This window comes from Gekko japonicus, unplaced genomic scaffold (assembly GCF_001447785.1).
Source record: "Gekko japonicus isolate JY-2015 unplaced genomic scaffold, Gekko_japonicus_V1.1 scaffold21, whole genome shotgun sequence".
Classification (NCBI taxonomy): domain Eukaryota; kingdom Metazoa; phylum Chordata; class Lepidosauria; order Squamata; family Gekkonidae; genus Gekko; species Gekko japonicus.
In genome coordinates this window covers 2,976,695-2,990,088 of record NW_015173122.1, presented here as the reverse complement: position 1 = coordinate 2,990,088, position 13,394 = coordinate 2,976,695, and the positions used below count along the sequence as shown (strand labels likewise).

The following is a 13,394-nucleotide window of genomic DNA, read 5'->3' as shown; positions in this document are numbered from 1 at the left end:
CCAGCATTTGGGATTGGGCCTGGAAATGAATAGACAGCCAGTGCAGATGTTTTAAAACTGGTGAGTTGTGGTCTCTCTAATGAGCAGCAGTTGGCAGTCTAGCTGTGACATTTGACACCACCCAAACCTTCGAAAGTGTCTTCAAAGGCAGCGTGACATAGAACCTTTTACAGTAATCTGATCCTGATTATCGCATGAGTAACAGCCAAATCCCATCTCCCTAGGAAGTGCCACCGAACGTGGCGGCGGGGCGGGGGGTCTGAATGCCCGCCGCCCGGCCTGGGAAGGGGCGGCGGGAGAGCGGCCTAGGCCAGCCTGACCTTCCCTTTCTTTCTTCGCCGGCCTCGCTTCTGCGTCGGGCCGGCCCTCGTCCTTCCCGGCCCCGCTGGAACATTCTCCGGGGCCGCTTCCTCCTCCAGCCGCCCAGCCAGGCCTTCCCTTTCTTTCTTCGCCGGCCTCGCTTCTGCGTCGGGCCGGCCCTCGTCCTTCCCGGCCCCGCTGGAACATTCTCCGGGGCCGCTTCCTCCTCCAGCCGCCGCCATGTTGGGCGGGAGAAGAGGCGGCCGGGCTCGGCGGCTGCTGAGGCGACTCCCCCAACCGGCCACCGCCCCGGCCTGGCCTGGCCTGGCCGCCCGCCCAAACTGGACCCTCGTCTTCCCTCAGACGGGGGGAGCGTAAAAGGGGGCGGCTGGAAAGGGCCTCCTCCCAGGCGACGGGCCGCGGGTGGGGTGGGGGGGGGGTATGTGTGGGGCTGCCCGAGGAAAGGCCCTTCCCGAGGGGCAGGAGATCCCTCTCAGGAGTGGAGGAGCAGCTATTCGGGTCGCGCCTCAGGGGTTTCAGTAGAAGGGGTCTCCTATTCCCCCCCCTCCCCGCACGCACCCGATTTTATTTGTTCTTTAATGATGATACCCCACTTCTTCACCATGTGGCTCCTGAGGTGACACATCAAGGAAACCATAATTTAAAAATAAATAAATTAAAAGGCCTGGCCCTTTTCATAAAAAGCAGTAATAGACTGCAGGGCATGGCATTAAGCAAGGGCAAAGGTAGGAATAATGTGGGGCTCCCCCGGCTGCTGTGGAGTTTTATGATTGACCCCCCCAAAGCAAGCCCCCCCCAAAAAAACTTTAAAAGCAGCAATAAAATGCAGTACATGACATTAAGGGTGGGGGTAAAGGTAGGAGGAATATGACCCCCCCCCCAGCTGCCATGGAGCTTTATGGCTGAACCTCCATAGGTCCACTGGCAAGACTTGTGGATGGTACTAGTGGCAGGAGTTTATGGGTTACCTGTGGGGCAGGGCTTTGGGGACTAATGCTAGGGAGAGGAAGAAAGGGCGGTATGTTTTGTGGGGGATTCTGTACCTTTTTTAGGGCGCTGTGCAGTGGGATCAGAACACCTGAGACAAGCCCTGTATGCAGTGGCGATATAGCAGCAAATTTTGGATTTGATTTTGCTGATCTGTGACATCCCAACCCTCCTTCCCCCCCCCCCCTTTTCCTTTTGCATCTAATTTTACAGGTGGAATATTCTAGGAAAACCTTTCTTCAACTCTTTTAGGTATAAATGTCCTTTGATCCAGAGTCACCCTAAAAGTAAGCCTTCCTAAGAAAGTCGGCTGGGGACTCCAGACCATAGTTGGGTGTGAGGTTTATGTGTCAAGTGGCACTGTGGTTTAGCCTATATTTCTGTTGCAGTCATTGGGTGAGAAAGCCTCAGGGTGGGTCTGAAAACCCCTGCTAAGGCATGGGCTTTTTAAAGAACCAGGGTGAATACCGTACATGAGGTGATCAGATGACTTGCATGAAGAAGGTCCTAAAGTCATACCTTGGTAAGGCTAGTTGGGAGGATGGCAGGTAAGTGGGTTGGAAGAGACTTGAGATCTTTTGTTGTTGCAGAGGCGTTGCTGGCCAAGGTGGGCCGTTTTTTTAGTTTGATGTCGGCCAGCATCCTGTGTTCGCAACAGTTGCATAAATGTGTTGGTTTGTTTCTGACAGGCAGCTGCTATCCACACATTTCTTGAATATGCATAGTGAATAATTTGAAGGATTGAACTAATTTCCATTTTGAGACTTTCTAAAAGTCTAAAGCTGCTAAAATATGGAGCATGTTTCCATTCGGATCATTATGAAGAAGACATTTGCCAAAGGTCACAGTGTTGCCTTTGGATTTTGGGTGGCCCAGACATCTGGCCATCATTAACCAACAAAAATGAATGATGCTTGCCCACTTATTCCTCACTGGCAAGCAGTTTTCATAAATGGAATTAAAATAGTAGAATAGCAAACAAAGCATAAAAAAAAAAAGAACAATCTGGACCGTGAATTGTAAAATAGCAAGATCCTTTTCTCTGGTGACCAGGTTATGCCATTGATATCAAGATGAAGGTGATAAAACTGTTACTTTGATGCCTCTTCTAATTAAGTGTGCATCTGTGTCTCTGAATAAATTTCAGGAAGTGGAGAGACAAATTGGGGGGGGGGGTTGATTCAGTTTCCTGCTTCTGTTGCAATTGCTCGTGCTAGGGTTAGAGATGAGAAGGTCTGGGAAAAAATTGGGAGAAAAGTGGTGTTTTGAAATAAATGTTCTGTGTTCCCCCCCCCTCCAGACCTTCACATGTGACCTTAAGAATCCTCATGTTTATGATGCTGGGGCTTTTTAATGTTTTGGAGGGCATTTAGGCGAGTCGGGACCCACACAGAGGCTAACATACTTTCAGAACTTCTGCTCTGTTTAATAACATACTCCCCTACCAATGTAAAGATGATCCAGTAAGACATCCCTTTCGCCGACTGCTTAGACACAAAAAGCCATGATGCTGTTGTACCTGGATTTGTCAAAATGACGACTTGTTATTTTTGACTCCTTTTTGGGCAACATGAACTTTCTGTTGAATTGGCAGCACGTGCTGACTTTCCACATTGTCACTGCTGTTTTGGGTGCATCTTGGAGTGGAGACCTTTCCCTGTTTCCAGGTTTAGACCTAACACTGCTGCCCCTGTCTTGTATTAACCAGAAGGTGTTTGAAGTAGACCAGTGGGTATTTGGAGGCTTCTTGCCTGGAGTTTCCTCAGTGAAAAGATCAGGCATGCTGGAGGAGCTTGCCCACTCCTGCTGATCTTCCCATACAGTGTGCTGCTAAAGGGAGTATTGGGTGCATTCAAGGCTGTGCTTTCAGTTTATTTGAGACCCAGCAGTGCTGTAGAACGTGTCCCCAAATCCTCTGCAGTGTGCTGGCGTTGTGCAGCACCTGCACAGGGGTTCCTCACTAAGAACATTTTGTTGGAAGGGATTCCATGAAGGTAGAAAGCTTAGAAACAGCTAAAATAAAAAATAAGCCTGCTCTTAAATCTGTTAATCTCTGAGGTTTGTGTGTCAAGTGTGGCTGAGGGCGTGTATATCAAGATCCCTGTGTCTTTTGGGGAGGGGGGTTCTTTTGGTGGGTTTATTCTTAGAATGTAACAGTACCACTTCTGACTTACTGTGTTGGTTTGAAAGATGGAGGATGGCAGCACAGCTTTCTTTGGGTTTTTAACACCATTTTCTTCTCTTCTACATGGAGACCTTTGCAAGCCAGCTTTTGGCAACCACTGGGAGATGGCTGCAACAGCATAAGGGAGCATTGCATTTATAATTAGAAGCATTTTGAAGAATTCGTTCCTCAGATGAACCAAAAGTACTGTTTTATCTGTTATCTGTCACTTGCCATAGAAAACTGATGAGCTATGCATACTCCTAAAGGCATGTGTCCCTTGGTATCCTTGGAAATCTGACCTTTGATCTGTTAAAAAACTGAATAGGTTTGCAGCCCCCATGTGGAGATACATTTGCAAGCATAATGGCTAAAGTTGTGAAAGTAATAGAAACAAGTGAAGAAAAATGCCCCCCCCACACACACACACAACGACTTCTAAGTTTAGTTGATCAAGGTTCATTTTGTGAAGTTCGTTCCCTTGGATTTGATGGTGTGGTACTACAGGGTTACTGTGGTGGCTGCCATCTGGACTGTGCTATGCTGATAACAGTCCCATTAGTGTTTGCCGATGTCCTTCTCTTGCCAGTTTCCCCTCCATCCCTCAGAATGCTCGTGTTCTTTCTATTGGGACCTTGGTCTGTGTGCATGTTTTGCAATGCCCAACAAGCAAGGTGTCTTTCTCTGCTGCCTTTCTGAGGCATGCTGGCTCTTCTCTTGGGTGAAGTAGTATTCAGAAATGGGGGTATTCTGTTAGTCTAACCCGGTTTACTATACACAGTGTGTATCAGAATGTTATTGAATCACATGGTGGTTCTCACCCAGACAAAGATCCTGCTTGGCTTGAAAGGATTTTTCACAGCTGACTCTGAAGGGCTGGCATGAAGAAACTGCTGATGCCCCGGCTTCAGCAAATGGACTCTGGCTTTTAGCAAGGGGTCTCTTAACTTCTGGTAAATGGTGGTTTTGTGCCTGTCTTCTTGGGCCATGTTTTTGCAGAGATGGCAAACCTGTGTCTGGACTATACCTAGTTAGACAAGTGAGGGGTGAGGCATCTTTATGCAAAATAATTCCCCGGGTAATGGAAGGCTGAATGTTGCAGCAAATAGCCCACGGCCAGGATGAAGAGCACTGAGTCCTTGGCGTTTACAGCGTCTAACTTAGTCTTCTCCTTAACAAGCTAGTTATTTATGTTTTCCATATTTTTCTCATTGGTGAGCAAGAACTGGAAATGCCTCAGGTGTCATCCTAAAATCTGTGCATATCTTTTATTGTCTTCATTGGACTTCTGGTTTTAGTGTGCATTTATGTTGGACTCTGAGTATTTATGGGTAATGTGCTAATGTGGCTCCAACCTGGTGGAACTCTCTGTCTAATGAGACCTGGGCCCTGCGGGATCTGAGACAATTTCGCAGGGCCTGCAAGACAAGAGATGTCCCACCAGGCCCATGGGTGCGGATTAGCCATGGCTCATCTGTTTTGCCATCCCTCCCCTCTTATTGATGATATTTATGCCGTATTAGTTTTATGTGTGCTGACTTGATAGTTTGATAATTGTATAAGATAGTTTTGTAGGGTGTTTTAAATTTTAATTGTTATTACCCGCCCTGAGCCTTGCTATGGAGGGGAAGGCGGCTTATAAGTCTAAGGTAATAAACGAGCATGCAATGTTTTGGATAGAGTTGTCTCATATTTGAGGAACATACAAACTAACAGGCACTTGCAGGTCCTGGCTACTTGGGCAAGAGTTCAGTTTAGATATTGAATACAATATATTCCACCTTGGAAATTTCCCACAAGGTTATACCCTCTATAGGAAAGCTGTGAGGTGGGACAGTTCTTCGGGGATACCATACGGGTATGTCTTGAATTCAAATGTTGGTTCAGCCAGGAGTTTCTTCAGTGTCTTAAGCAAGCTGAAACACAGCAGGTGTGTCTTTCATCTCTGTGCCTTTGAGGTTCTCAAGTGCAGAGGCATTTCACTGGCCGTTTCAGGTGCTGGTGTTCGCCATTCCTTTCTCCCCAAAAAGGCTAAGAAGCACATTTCTCCCTCCTTAATATGGGGAAAATAGTCAGCAGCGTGTCTTTCTGGGTTGTTCCAAGAATTTCCAAAATGAAATAGCTTGAGCAGATAAGGGAAAATACTATATATATTTAAACAAAATAAAAACCAGCCACCCTGTGGCAGTTTTATACGTGGAACTGAGAAGTGTTAAAAGCCTGCTGTGGAGACTCATCATCTTCTTTTGCTTTTTGCAGGGCACGGCGAGCTGAATGGGAATGTTGGGGAAAGAGAAGCATCTGTAAAGAGTCTGAACTCGGTGGAATCAGCCAGCCTTATTTCCAGGGTTCCCAACGGTAGCCAGCAACTCGGCGATACTAGCCTCACGCTCAGACCGGCTGTGAAGGGTGGCACGTTTGGAAAAGCTGGACTCAAATCCAAGAATTTCATTCCAAAAGGAGGCATGGACAGAAGGAATGAGAAATGTTATGAAAACAAAACGAGAGAGAACCAACCCTCTGAAAAGCCCGAGGTGGTCTCTGTTCCCAATGGTGTCATCACGAGCAGCTGTAGCTATATAACCAATGGTTACGTCAGCAAAGGGCTGGACAATGACGGGAGTGGGTCAGAGAGTGGCTACACCACTCCCAAGAAGCGGAAAGGTAGGCGCAACAGTGCCAAGGGCTGCGAGAACTTGAATCTGGTGCAGGAGAAAATGCCCCACGAGCCCGTGGTCACCACCTCAGCCTTAAAGCAGGACTCTGAAGGTTTCAAATCTGACTGCGTTGAAATGAAGGGGAGCAGAGTGGATGGCATGAAACTTGCTTGGAAGTGTGAGACGGGGGCCATGGGGGCAGGCCGTGGGAAGCCGAGTGTCGGGGATGTACAGCGGAAGAACTCAGATGCCAAGGTTGGGGTCCCTAGCAAAAAGTTTGAGGAGCGGCCCAAGGGGAAACCTGTGTCGGCAGCTGCCTCCAAAGAGGATTCTTGGACTCTCTTTAAACCACCACCGGTTTTCCCGGTGGACAATAGCAGTGCAAAAATTGTTCCCAAGATCAGTTATGCAAGCAAAGTAAAAGAGAACCTCAACAAAGCTGCACAAGCCCCATCTTTGTCGTCGTCATCTTCATCCTCCTCCTCCTCCTCCTCCTCCTCCTCCTCCTCCCTGTGTTCGTCGTCTGCCGCTGAAGTCCAGCCCTCCAGCCGCCTTTCTCAAGTCCCCATGTCTGCTATGAAATCCGTTACTTCTGCTAGCTTTTCCAATGGTCCGCTTTTAGCTGGGGCCGATCGCAGCGTGTGTCCTACAGGGAGCCAGTCACTGCTTGCGCCTGCTGCTAGTGCCATTTTGCTGGCCTCTTCCGAGTTAGTACCCCAGGATGCTGGTATGACCTCGGCCGTGGAGCAGAAGAAGTCGAGTCTTTTTATCTACCCTTCAAATATGCAAGCTGTTCTCCTCAATGCCACGCCAGCTGAACTGTCGTTCCAGGCAAACCAACAGAGCCTTGGTGACATCTTCCAGAACCAGTGGGGTTTATCGTTTATAAATGAGCCCAATGCGGGTCCTGAGACTGCAGTGAGGAAATTGGTGGACAGTAAATCTGAGGAGGTGACATTTCAAGGGGAATGCCCTAATGATTTGGCTTCACAGGGCGACGCAGCTCCCTCGGGACCTGACCAGCCTGTGTTCCCCAAGGCTTACGAGCTGGACAAACGGACTAGTCCGCAGCTCCTCGGTGGCATCGTAAAGCTTGGGACTGCTGGCGAGGGGGGTGGTTTTTTGTTGGAGTCCCATCAAGCAAGTGGTCTGCACCCAGCCGAACTTAGTAGCCCAGGGGCATTTATCTTTCTCTCCAAGGACTATCATGTAGAGAATCAGCTGGCCTCCCCTACGAACGGTTTGTTAGCCTCCACCAAAGAACAGAGGTACCAGAGAGGCCTAGAAAGGAAAGAAAGCTGGGGTGATTTTGACCTGAGGGCTGCTGTTCTATATCACACTCAAGGTAATGGCTTTGTTTCCTTATGGTGTGCCTGGCCACTGTGAAATATTATCCTCCAGTAGGGTTTAAAACTAGGCAACCCCTTGGCTACCAATGTCTGTTTCCTGTTGTCCCCATTTCCCCCCTCCCCCCCGCCCCGGTAATGGGAACAAAACAAACACAAATGCAGCTGTTGAATTGTATTGGTCAGATGCTGCTGAGTTCCGTAGGGAAGGGAAGAGCCATAGCTTGGTGATTTGCGTTACATGCCGAGGGTATCAGGTCTGCTCCCCAGTATCTCTAGTTAAAAGATCTTGAGTAATGGGAATGCCTTAGATGCTAGAAAGCCACTGCCAGGCATTATTGGCTGGAGGGACCAACAATCTGTATACTCTGTATAAAGCTGCTTCTGTGAAATGTTGGATAACTTTCCCAGTGAGCTTCCTGATTGGAGCCCTCTGACCTTAGCGGGACTGAATTGAGAGGAATCTCTATGTGTGGGTGGCATACCAAGTTACTGGGGTGGGGGAGGGAGCGTTTGCTCCTCCCACGGGTTTTCCTGCTTGTAATTGGCTTTCGTAGTACTCTGGCTGTGACTAAAGATCAGTTAGCTGTCTCTCAAAGGGCAGTTGATATGTACCTTGGTTTGTCTGCAGCCAAAAGGCCTTCAGTCTCTCCCCCCCACCTCCCCTGGTATGTTCTATCGACAGCTGAATGTCTGGCATACTTGGGAGCCAGGGTCTTCACAGAAAAATCATGAAGCTTGCATTGCTCTTTCCAAAGATTGCTATTTCTCACTCCCCCCCCCCAACTTTCATGCAGTTTTGATACCTCCCTCCAAGTACCTTTTGAGCTACAAAAGTCAGCATAGCGTACCAGATCAGCTGATGCTTTCTTGCAGTGTTTCTTTCTGTCATGGTCCTTGTGCATGAGGAGACATAGCATTTGGGACTAGATCACTGGCAACTGATCCTGGGCAGTGATTTCCAAAACCTCCCACCTTTAGTGAAGCGTTCCCCTATCCACCTGTCTCCCTCCAAGTACCTCTTGAGCTACAAAAGTCAGCATAGCGTACCAGATCAGCTGATGCTTTCTTGCAGCGTTTCCTTCTGTCATGGTCCTTGTGCTTGAGGAGGCATAGCATTTGGGACTAGATCACTGGCAACTGATCCTGGGCAGTGATTTCCCAAAACTGCCACCTTTAGTGAAGCACTCCCCTATCCACCTGTCTGCTGAGGAACTCCATGCTAGATTCTGGGGCATACGTTCAACTCCCACAGAGTCCTCCTTGTCCCGGGAGGCTGCACGTGGCAAAGCCCCCCCCCCCCCACTCTGCATTGTGGAGGAAGCTCAGATGTGGCGGCCAAACTCTTTTCAGAAAAACGTGCGCGCCATGACTGATCCCTTTGTTGGGAATCTTTGGGTAAGCCTCCCTGGAATGCAGCTTGAAAACCACTAGACTAGAGATGTGAAGGTCCGGAAAAAAACCGGAAAAATTAGGAAAAAAACCGTTTTTAACATGATTAATAAAATATTTTAAGACAAGGTGTTCAAATATTTTCCAAAACCAAACAAAGGTTAGTGAAAAGAAGGGCCAATATTAAAACCTTTTCATAAAAAGAGGTACATGTATTTATTAATAATAACAAATTAAAACATATATAGGGGCCCAATTACAACCAATATATATAAAACATAACCATAACCAGGGCTAAAAAAGTTTTATATATATTGGTTGTAATTGGGCCCCTATATATGTTTTATATACCTCTTTTTATGAAAAGGTTTTAATATTGGCCCTCCTTTCCACTAACCTTTGTTTGGTTTTGGAGTTCTTTGTTAGGTTTAGTTTTTTTCCCCTTTCTTGTTCCTGCTTCCAAATATTTTCCAAATCATTTCTAAAATATATATATATGGTATCAGATTGATCTAATTTCTGTGCACTGAGGACAAGCCAGTCCTAGGTTACAAACTGAACTCTCCAATGCAAGATGCATTTCTTCCTTTAGGAGGTGCTATTGTCAGAAGAAAATAAAAAGGTTTCAGTTTTGTTTTTGCATGTGGGTGGGTATTCTGTTTGTAATAATTGTTTGGATACACTATATTTTTAATATGCTAGTTGTGATAATTTCATGCCAAATAAAAATGTCCATAGTCATATTTTATGTTCCTAAAGTAACAGAATGACTTTCAATCTAGAAAAGACAAAAGAAATGCTAATGTAGCATTTTTTTCAATTTTTCCGAAAATTTCTGTTTCCCCCCGAAAAAACCCGGAAAAAAACGGGTTTTTTTCCGAGCTTCAAAATATCTGGAAATTTTACATCTCTAGACTAGGGTACTTTCTGATGGCTTCTAGCCACAAGGTGACAGGGATTGGTGGTTGCTGGTAGCAGCGGAGGGGAGAGGAAGATGAGCAGGTTTGGTCGGAAGGGGCTGATTTCCATGAAAAGAGGTGCTGATGGGGGCCTTTCCGGGTGCCAGTCCTGCCTCTGGATTCTCACCTCTTCGCTTGATGTCAGGTGGCAGGAGAGCAGCCTGGGAAATGGAGCGAGTGGCCCAGCCTGGCACCGCCGTGCTTCAGTGGCCAACTAGGTCAGGAGGAAGAGACAAGTTGTGGATTCAGTGCTTTGCGGATGCCGCTGTCACCTCTGAACACAGGCTTTGAGCTGATTTCTTGGTGTGTTGCAGTGCTGAGGTTGAGAGAGAGGGGTGCTCTAAGGTAGACGGCTAGAGGCATGGCCCATTATCCCCGTCTAGGCTTGTTTGCCTTTCCCAAGGTGTTTCTTCCCAGATGTGCCCAGCAGCAAGCCCTCTGCCTTGGTAGCACAGCCACTGCTGATCTATTTCTTTGGCTAAAATCAGGGAAGGAGGGCTTTTCCTCTGGGCTTCTTTGAAGGCTGGATTCTGCTTCTGTCCCGGGGCTTTCACTGTTTCATTCTTTCCAGGTAGCATGGGTTTGGGATGCACCTCTCCCCTTACCCTCCGATGGCGGCTTTATCCAAGCAGAAATGTCCCGCTGTATCTTGTTTCTGTCACTGTTCACCTATTTGCAATGATGGAACTTGGTGTCAGAATCTGGTATTGTGGGTCTTCATGAAAGAAATCCCAGACCTGTCTCAATTATCAAATGGTTGAAGAAAAGGTTCATTAGTGTGCTGGGCAGCACTTTTGAATCCTCAGAGCAGCTTTTCCCTTGTGGTCCTTGCTCAGGGTCTCGGAGCTCTTGGCACAATGAGAGGTCAAGTATCATTAGCAAGAGCAGTATATTGATGTGAAAATGTTGAATGATGTTTTAGAGTTTGGGTATTTGCCCCCTCCCCAGTCCTCTTTCTTCTTTTCTTATGGATCTGTAACATTTATACTGTGTACCTGAGGGCAGAGTCCTGTGTCTATGAACATTGTGCAGCATTTAGGAAACTCACACATGATTTAAATACGATCCCGTGCTAAGCAGACTCCTGGCTGTGCGGTCCCTGTATTATGTCGCAGGATCTCTTTGAGTGCACTGGCCCTTGGGAAATGGATTTAGTTGGTTGGTTTAAAGTCAGACCTCAGATTTGAAATCTGCTCAGGTTTGCCAGGGCACGCTGGGTAATATTTACATTTCCCCTACTTTTTCTTCCACAGAAATGGAATCTCTTTGTAATTTGCAAAAGCAAGGTAAGGAACTTCAACCTTTCTGTTCAGTGTCTTCCTGGCCTGATCAAGCCAATAATGAGTGCGTGAGCTTACTGGGTATATATAAGGGATCTCTTTTTATTTTACCATTGCAACACTCCTGTGATGAGGCTGAGATGGTGTGTGAGTAACTGTATGTCCTCCAGAAAGCTTTTCATGGCTGAGCAGAGATTCAAACCCATCTCCCCCCAGTCCAACCTGTAATTTCTTCTAAAACGTCAGAGTTCATAATACCACAAAGTGGCCTGACGGGAAACTAAAACCACCACCAAGCAGACCTTGACAGGTGAATGTGCACTGGTGTAAAAACATTTGCAGCTTGTGCAGAAAGAGATGAGGAAGGAGGAGCTGTTCACCTCTTCCCCAAGGAGAGGAAAAGCAGGGGAGGGCCCTGCTCCAGATGATCTGCCTGTGCTGGAGTATGGCCTTATGTGCTGATCACAACCTGCTGCAGGGGAGCTCATGTTGGCTTGCCAGTCCCTAAGGACTGTGGGTCCCAGCTGTGAATGTAAATGAGCAGCATCTTGAACTCAACCAGAAAACAAACTGGCAGCCAGATCAGTTTCCAGATTTTTAAACAGAAGAAGAGATTGGATTTATACCCCGCCCTTCACTACCCAAAGGAGTCTCAGCATGGCTCACAAACTCCTTTCCCTTCCCCTCCCCACAACAGACTCCCTGTGAGGTAGGTGGGGCTGAGAGAGCTCTGACAGAAACTGCTGTTTTTCAAGAACAGCTGTGCCAGAACCATGGCTTGCCCAAGGTCATCCAGCAGCTGCAAGTGGAGGAGTGGGGAATCAAACCCGGTTCTCCCAGATTAGAGTCCGCGCACTTAACCACTACACCAAAATGGTTCTTGTCACTTGCTCTCCCGTTTGGAGTTCAGCCGCAGCAGTTTGTACGAGCCACAGTTTCTGAGTTGTCCTCAAGACCAGCCCCGTATACAATGAGCTGGGATGAATGTAGGGGTTCTGGGTTCCCTTTGTGGGAAGGCCAGGGAAGGATGCTGTTGGCTGAGCCCTGGAAACCGGGGGTTCTTTGTGCCACGGGAGAAACCCAGAAGGGGAAACGTGGAGCACTTGCTGTGGCAGCTCTGTGCGAAGCCAACTAGGGGGGGGGGGGGGGGCCCTGAACCTTTTCTCATTATCTTCACTGTAGCCAGCTCTTTAACTTATAGCTCAATCCAGGTCTCTGTTCCTCTCTTGCAGATCCCAAAAGGATAATCACTTACGGCGAAGCCATGGATCACCCTGACCAGTGAGGCGAGTGAGGAGGCACTGCCCAGGGGGGGCCTCCGGTGGCGACTGTGTGCTGTCCGCTGAGGCCAGGGGACAGCTGTTTTGGTGCTCCTTCCGGAACTGTCTGGCATGGCAGGGGAATCTGAACTAGAATTGCAGGATAATATATACAAATATATATATTAAAATATATATATATATATATATATATATAGTTATTTTAAAAAATTAAAAAGGGGCCTCTGGGCACGAGGAGACTTCACAAGGAATCGATAGAGACTTGCATTATGGGATTATTTAAACTTCTGGTTCGGAATTTCCACTTTCTCCTCCTCTCCTTGCCTTTTTTTTTGGGGGGGGGTTGTTCCGAGAGTGGACCTGAACTCCAACTGGACACCGGCGCAGCCCACCCTGCGGGCTCTGGCCATCTGTGGGGGAGGGTTCTTCAGCTTTGGCTGGGACTCCACAGCCGTGTGGAACATGCTAATGATGAGGAACTATGGGGAGGGCAGCCCCGGGCCTCTCGCCTCTCCCCTTCTCTCTTGCCATGCTGCTGACCACTTTTTCCCCTCTCCCCCCCCCCCCTCCAGTTTTACTTGAATCCTGCCGAAGAAGGCTGGGGAGGGGGGAACCCGAGCATTGCAGGGCTCTTCTCTCTGCCGCTCCCCCCGTGAATGGAAGTGAAGGAGATTGTGGGAGGGATGTCTTAAAACCTCGTGTGTGTCTTCTTCCCTCTCTGGGAAATGGTCACTCTGTGGTTCTGGAACCCGCAAGGTTGGCGTGGCAGTCCATTGCACTTCTGGGAGGAACGTGTCATCTTGACAGACCCTATCCAAAACTCTAGATCATAGTTTTGTTTTATTAAGGCATCCAAGACCTTTTTTTTTTTTAGGGGTAGGGGGAAGAATAGCCCCGCTCCCATAATTTTACGCCATATCCATTGGAGCAAGCAAAATCTGTTCAGCTTGTAGGTATTTGGTATTTTTCTTCTGTCTCTTAACACTTGGCTGGCTTTGTTTTGTTTTG

The 13,394-nt window shown here is 47.8% G+C and overlaps 1 protein-coding gene across 1 annotated transcript; it reads left to right on the top strand.

The window, feature by feature from the left end:
* Positions 1–1,849: 1,849 nt before the first annotated feature.
* NUFIP2 (nuclear fragile X mental retardation protein interacting protein 2) lies at positions 1,850–12,429 on the top strand. Its single transcript, XM_015421860.1, has 4 exons — positions 1,850–1,856; positions 5,732–7,474; positions 11,080–11,112; positions 12,339–12,429. Exons 1-4 carry the CDS (start codon positions 1,850–1,852, stop codon positions 12,389–12,391), a joined length of 1,836 nt encoding a protein of 611 aa, XP_015277346.1. The 3' UTR covers positions 12,392–12,429.
* Positions 12,430–13,394: the final 965 nt, after the last annotated feature.